Raw genomic sequence first — 7,499 nt, 5'->3', positions numbered from 1 at the left:
GTTTGGGAAAAGAAACTACTATATCCAGAACTTTACAAGACTCCACCATTTTATAGAATTATATGGGAGTCTGTTACAAAAATCAAATGGAAAATAAAACTGCCCCTACTACTATCTGCAGCATGGGTATTTTTTGATCTTTTGCTGTTGAGTCTTGTCGATTTTCTCCAGTTCTTCCTTTGTCTTGCTTATACTCTACTTTTTGGTCAAACTTGTGTCTATTTTAGACATCAAATGAGGTGAGACCATGGCAACATACAACGACACCACTACAAAAAATTCAGCCCTTAATCAACAACTTGGTGGATTTCAATTTAACAATTTTCAGCTTGAAGAATCTAAAGATGATATCCTTTCATCCAATTGTTAATATTAAATTCTCATTGTTATTTGAATTAAATGCATATTTCCATAAACCTAATTAAAAGACGAATCAAAAGGAAGATGACCTCAGATTACCTATCACAGGACACATAAGATATTTTGATTAAATTGAATTTAACCCTACTCATACAAAACAATCATCATCTCATAATTCTCGTCATAATCAAAAGTAGAATGCTAACATGACTTTCATGATCCCCCCCTACAAAATATGTTTCGTGTCATACATCACTTTTTTTTCCAAGAGATTTGGAAATGTAAGGAAAAAAATTGTCAAAATCACTAACTGAGTTATTTTTCTTGTGAAGTAATAAGTGAGGCTAAGCATACATATGTACGATGAGTTGTACTATTTATTTATTTTTCAATCAAAATCTGTTTTGTTTTTTTGATTCTTGTAGATGACTTAGGCGTTCCATGACCCTCTCTGATTCTGAGTCAAAGAAATGGGCAAAGTCTTCTCGGGACGCCGGTTAACATTTTGGATGTTAGTGTAGTAATCACTCTGACTTGCTGGACTGTTCGGTGTACTCAACATATCTCTATTGGGGCCAAACCCAACATATTGCTGCACTACCAACACAGACACTGTTGCTGCAAAGTCAGATGATGCTAATAGATCTCCTATGGCCCCCAACTCTGGGCACTCACTCCAATCAGTTAGACCAGCTGTGAGAGGTGATACCATACTTTGTCCCCTACCAACAATATATAGATCATGTTTACTATCAATGGCGCTGATCACTTCTACTGTTTCTTCACCATTGTTAACAACCTTTTCTGTATACACAACTGATTCATTGCTAACATGCTTGAGCCTACACTCATTCAAGAAATCATCGTCAATCTGTTTTTCCTTTTCCATATCAGTTATCACAGATAAAGGTCCTTGATCATTGAGATCATCATCCTTGAGATTAATTGTGGTGTCCACCGTGTTTTCTCCAGCAATGAAACGTAGAATCGTGACAATATTACCAGGGTGGTCTGCCATTCTAGATGCGTATGCTAGTGCTTCACGATCATCTGGTCCACCAAAGAAGAGTACCACCATGTGATGGGAGATATGGTTAGTAGGTATTCGAGATGATGCACCAAGACCTCGATCAACAAGTACACCAACAGAACAAGGAGCGTTAGCCAAGACATTCTGATTGATTGTACGGTAAGCAGGGTTGATTTCTTCCATGCTACCATCTACCGTTTGTTGTTTATGAAAAGGAATGATGATGAAGGCTACACGTTTATCTTCAGCAACATTACATATGTCTTCATGCATGGTGGAGTATGGAGAAATGGCAGTGAGAGGTTGGATGGATACGCCACCTGCACGTTGCTCGTAGTTTTCTAGGGCGGTGATGATGTGGTCAGATTGTGCTTGTGCATTGTTGTGTGCTGGATCGCCAGTCTTGCGGGTGTTTTGGACGATGAGCATAGCTGAGGCACGACCAGTTAGTTCGATTAGGTGGAGTGCATAGACATAGATGGGGGATTTCTTTGTAGGATAGGTGGCTTCCAAGAGATTGATGATGGTTGGAACATTTCGAGGGGTGTGGATACATGCTAACATACGTAGTTCTGCGTCTGGTTTCGATTTTTGAATCGTCCTGCGCTTATACGGCACGAAACGTCTAGCAGGCTTGTAAATCCAAGCTACAGCTGGTGTGATAACCCAGGTAGTGATAAGCGTAACAATTACCATTATAGCAAACGATTTGTTGTCCAACACCTATTACAGAAATTACATTTTTATTATACAAAATAAAATCTGCTTGCTTGTTTGTCTAATTAAGAGTGTAAGACTATATTATCGTTTAAATTTATCGCAGGGTTGTCCCACACTCTTTTGACATGGGACTAATCCCTACTGTTGCACCCTGCAACCCAATGAAAGTTTCTTGTTGTATAACAGGTAAGTCTGTAGGTCACCTTTGTCAGAAGCACAATCAGATGGAGCAAAATCCCCATTGCTCGTTTTACTGTTGAGCCAACTCCCTAAGGTTTAAGATTCCCTCCCTTACAAATCCTATATATCTTTCTAATAGGAGCAGATCTTTGTAACGTGTTTTTCCATAGTAATTAACCATGTAGCACTTTTCTATCATCCATAGAGGGTTATTTTTGAAAAAGAAAATGAGAAAAAAGCTTGACAAAAGGCTTTGAAAATAGATAGCTCAATGGCACTTTGCTTTCTTGTTGATGAAGCATTCTCTCAACCATTCAAAAATGCTACAGGGTGCTACTGGAAAAGATCGTTATAGAGCTTCCATACCCCTTCTCTAACAACGGGATATATCATCTAGCCAATATATATATATATATACAAGGTTGGGTTCTGTAGACAAAATTGTAGACACAGTTCTAGGAAATGTCTTTTGTGCTATATGGGCTAAAAGTTTTAGAATGATTTGATTTTTCATGAGGATGATTTCCATAACCTTAGTTTATAAGCTGAAGAGTCGTGGATTGTCTATTTTTACCGTATGTTTGTTAACCACTTTTCATGGGGTTAGATATTTCTAAATGAGATGATTTTTTTGAGGATGATCTTCTTACCATGGAGACCACCCTCACAAAAAAATCAGCTCATTCTGAAACTTTTTAGCCTTTATAAGACAACTTTGTCTAGAACTTGGTCTACAATTTTGTCTATCGAATGTTGTATATAGATATAAAGAGCCGTGATAATTTGATGCTTTTTATGCACTTCCTTCATATAACTGTAAAACCTTTGCTTTGTGATACACAAGGATAGAGATTTATGATTTTGTGAAGTGCCAGGTCAGAGAACGTACAAAGAGCAGCAGATTATCACGATTCATATGTAAATATATATATATATATATATATATATATAGGGAAATGTTCAACACCCTAAGCTTTACCCTACACTTTAACAAACGTGTTTTGTCCTACATAGGTTAGAAGTTTAGAATGGGCTGATTTTTGGTGAGGATGATCTCTATGATTAGAGATCATCTCACCAAAAATCAGCCCATTCCGAAATTTTTAGCCCCATGTTTACAAGTTGAAAAATCGTGGACCATCCATTTTTTGTAAACCATTTTTGATGGGGTTAGAAGTTTTGGAAGGGGCTGATTTTTGGTGAGGATGATCTCCTCATCGTAGAGATCATCCTCACAAAAAATCAGCCAATTCCAAAACTTCTAACCCATGTAGGACAAAACACGTTTGTTAAAGTGTAGGATAAAGCTTAGGGTGGGGAACAGGACCCATATATATATATATATATATATATATACATATAGGGTTGGGATCCATAGACTCATGAAATGTGAAATCATATGTTCACCCACAATCTCGACCATGTATATGTAAGATTGACAATTGAGATTTATCTTAGAGATCTATAATATATCCTCGGGATACATCTTTTATTTCAACCGTTGGATCTCACATATATATACAAGGTCGAGATTGTGTGTGATGATATGAGTTCACTTTTTCATGAGTCTCCTACAGGGGCCACAATTTTTATTTGTGTAACAGAGTGTATTAGTCCCCCAAACAGGGTACATTATGTTTGAGGGTGGGAAGCTGACTAAGTTGGCCTAGAATTTTTTAGAGAGAGAGAGAGAGAGAGAGAGAGAGAGAGAGAGAGAAAAGTTACATTTTGGTCCATTCCCACATTGAGGACAACCATCTCAATGAGGCCTTTGGTGTTCATAAGCAATCCAAGAGCAACTCCTTCATTAAATGGTATTTGATAATACATGGCAGTAAGAAGAGTACCAGCCACCTTTCCAACAAAAGCCAAGATGATGACCAACATTACAAAAAACCATGCCCCTGATTGATGTATCACTGCCACATTAGTCCTTAACCCACTTGTGGCGAAGAACAACGGCAACAACAATCCTGACACAAAATCCTCCAACTTCTCAACCAATGCCGTCCCAAGTGGACCATTAGGCATCACTAATCCAAACACAAATGCCCCAAAGATAGCATGTGTGCCAATTGCATCGGTGATGAATCCACTTATCATAACCCCAGTCAATATCATACCCATATGAAGCTGACTCACATTTTCTCCTTCTGGTGTATGTCGTATAAACCACGAGATCGCTGGACGAACAACAAAGATACAAAATAACACGAAGCCAACACTCAAAGCTATGACACCTAAGGAGGACCAAGAGGGTACATTGCTCTGGGTTAGAGCAATGGTTATGACAAGGAGGATCCAAGCACACATATCATTAACAACGGCTGCAGACATTGCCATCTGCCCTAGATCAGTATTGAGAAGTTTAAGCTCTGCGAGGATACGTGAGAGAACTGGGAAAGCTGTTGCCGATAGAACTATACCTACGTAGAGAGGCAAGCTTCCAAGGGATGTTTCATTGTTTTCCTTGATGTTTATAATTAAGCTAGCGAAGGTGCCAATGATGAAAGGTAAAATCATACCAGAAATAGCGATGGTCAAAGATTTTTTTCCTGTTTGCTTGATCATGTTGATGTCCATCTCCACACCAATCAAGAACAAGAAATAGATGAGTCCTATGTTTGCCATTGTTCCAAACATGGTTATACTCTTCAATGGGAAAACATATTGGGAAAATTGTGGGATGTGTCCCAGAAGCGATGGACCAAGTATTATACCACCCTATCATTTTAAAGATATATTTGCATTAGCCATATGTCTTGGGGCATGGTTTTAATATATTCAAATATTTTTAACTACTATTGAAACTCACAAATTTAATATTTATTTCTAGCTCTCCATCAAACAATTACAGAACGTACAGTGTCCAATTCATTCTTCTATAGCAAAGTAGGCAACCCATTTATTTGGTTGTGTGCCATATGGTAAAAATGGCTCCAATATTTTTTAAACCCTTACCAAAAGTATGTCACGTAGACACCATTCTGGATCTTGACTCAATAATAAAAGCTTGAGAAATTAAATTATACTCCTAGGGATTCGCATAAGTTAGTATCTCTAAAAAATCCATACAGATCCTTAACAAGTAGTAATCTTGGAAATCTGTGTTTAATTCCCCTCTAATCCTGGGGTTGCATGGTGAACCTCAAACATCAGAAGATTCCAAAATGGGACCAGTCCAAATCAACTTAGTCATCCAATTAATTCCTTTTGAAAGCATAGTTTTAAAACATGCAGAGTCGACTCAACACAATTGTATTTCGAGGTGAATCGATTTCACAACTCAAATAATTAACTTGAGCGAGTCAACTAAAAAAACTCAGACAAGTCGAGTCAAAACTTGCTGGTTTATATAGTGACAATCTCGTTAAAAGTAGCAAACCTACGAGATCGTCACTGGAAAACATAAGATCTCGCTATTCCCGTTTTGAGAATTATAATGAATTGTGAGTTAGAATTGGAATTTCGTCAAAAGTTGATCATGTTTTGATAAATTTCCCAATAAAATACTAATCCAAAACCACATTTGACACCAGAAAAGTTAAATAAAGAAAAAAAAATTGTATATTAAAGATGATTAACATTTCCCATTTATTTATTAATTAATAAATCATCATCATTATAAAAGTCTTATAAAATTTTTTGGGATATGCTGAACGAATCATGTTTTTTTTTTCCTTCCATTGTGTCCGAAATCATATCATTTGTTATTGAAAGTATAGTCATGCCCGATTTCACCATATCCATTCATATTATTTTGGATATTTCTCTTTTTAGAACTTTTATTAATTTTTAATGCAAACGCACATTTATCACAATAAAAAATATATTTATAATTTTGAAAATTAAGCAATGTGATTATATAAAATTTTATTTATTATTAAAATGACCTTTGATTATATTAAATTTAAATATAAAAATAAGAGCATTTATGATGACTCAGATTTTGGTGTGTAACACTTCACTTCCCCTTCGTCATTATAATTGTAAAGATGAATCATCGATCAAAAAATATAAAGATAAATGAAAAATAAGTACTTACCAAAATCTCAGAAATGACCTTAGGTTGGCGAAATGGTTTGAAGAGAAAGACAAGAGAACGTGTAATAATAACAACGAGGGTTAGCTGCAAGATGAAGAGTGGAAGCATGTAATCCAAGGGGTTCTCACGGTGCCATATTCCATTCGATGTCATCTTGTTTGGATCTAAACACACCACTAAATCCAGCGCTCCAATCTCTTTTGAACTATTCTTTGTTTGATCTGCCATTATTTTGCCCTTCTCCGCTTATTTTTTGAGCAAATGAGAGATAGAGAGAGAGAGTATGGAAGAAAAGGAAACCAAGAATTAGATGGTTTTAGAGGGGGAGGGATTGAATGGTCTAAAACAGCTAATAATATTGACGGTTACCATTGTCCCTCTATTTGTGGATTGTTGTACAAGAGAAGACCGTTTCTTTTCATTTGTATTTGTTAGTAGACTGTGGTGGTTATTTATTTTTTTTCTTTTAAGGGATTTTGATGAAACAAAGTAGGGTGTGATTTTGATATGCCATTCCCCACTCTACTTAGACAATTAAGTTATGGGTTTATGTTAAAAATATTTATTAATTCTAAAATTCAATCTTTTATATAGAACTATTCATCAAATTGTGACTTCTAGAGAAGAATATACATACATGGGTCCTATTCGACAGCCAATCTTAAGGAGCCAATGCATTTTTTCATATGAGTTAGAAGTTTTGGATTGGGCTGGTTTTTTGTGAGGATGATGTTTATGGTGAGGAGATCATCCTCACAAAAAATCTGCTCAATCTGAAACTTCAAACCCCATCAAAAGTGATTTAGAATTGTGGATCGTCTATTTTTCTCTATTAATTTGCAAACCACTTTTTATGGGGTTAGAAGTTTCAGATTTGATTGATTTTTTGTGGGGATGATTTCCTCACCATAGGGTTCATCTTCATAAAAAAGCATCCCAACCCAAAACTTTTAACTCATATAGGACAAATTTTGACTACCAAACACTACCCTCTCTCTCTCTCTCTCTCTCTCTCTATATATATATATATATATATATATATATATATATATATATATATATATATATATATATATATATATATATAAACGGCTATAATATACTATAAGATATCACGCTTATAGCTCAACTAGCATTAGTGATCCCTTTTTCCAATGTTGACGG

The 7,499-nt window shown here is 35.9% G+C and overlaps 1 protein-coding gene across 4 annotated transcripts; it reads right to left on the bottom strand.

The window, feature by feature from the left end:
• Positions 1-544: 544 nt before the first annotated feature.
• Positions 545-6,629, bottom strand: LOC147400429 (cation/H(+) antiporter 15-like). 4 transcript variants are annotated; one of them, XM_086446111.1, is made up of 4 exons: positions 6,336-6,629; positions 4,816-5,014; positions 4,016-4,716; positions 545-2,113 (listed from the first exon to the last, which is right to left on the bottom strand). In XM_086446111.1, the coding sequence occupies exons 1-4, from the start codon at positions 6,561-6,563 to the stop codon at positions 791-793; spliced, it is 2,451 nt and encodes an 816-aa protein (XP_086302237.1). In that variant the 5' UTR covers positions 6,564-6,629; the 3' UTR covers positions 545-790. The 4 variants fall into 4 exon arrangements, with proteins under 4 accessions (XP_086302237.1, XP_086302239.1, XP_086302238.1 ...); XM_086446113.1 differs by having other exon boundaries at positions 4,816-4,873; XM_086446112.1 differs by having other exon boundaries at positions 4,016-4,873.
• Positions 6,630-7,499: the final 870 nt, after the last annotated feature.

Source organism: Akebia trifoliata, chromosome 6 (genome assembly GCF_017979445.1).
Source record: "Akebia trifoliata isolate Shusen 1 chromosome 6, ASM1797944v1, whole genome shotgun sequence".
Lineage (NCBI taxonomy): Eukaryota > Viridiplantae > Streptophyta > Magnoliopsida > Ranunculales > Lardizabalaceae > Akebia > Akebia trifoliata.
This window is presented reverse-complemented; position numbering and strand designations above follow the sequence as displayed.

Excerpts from the sequence above, each read along its gene's own strand:
- LOC147400429 (XM_086446110.1), bottom strand. The coding sequence starts at position 6,563 with ATGGCAGATCAAACAAAGAATAGTTCAAAAGAGATTGGAGCGCTGGAT. Across the intron at positions 5,015-6,335 it reads AGGTCATTTCTGAGATTTTG|GGTGGTATAATACTTGGTCC; the intron begins GTAAGTACTTAT and ends TTAAAATGATAG. Across the intron at positions 2,114-4,015 it reads ATGTGGGAATGGACCAAAAT|GTGTTGGACAACAAATCGTT; the intron begins GTAACTTTTCTC and ends TTTCTGTAATAG.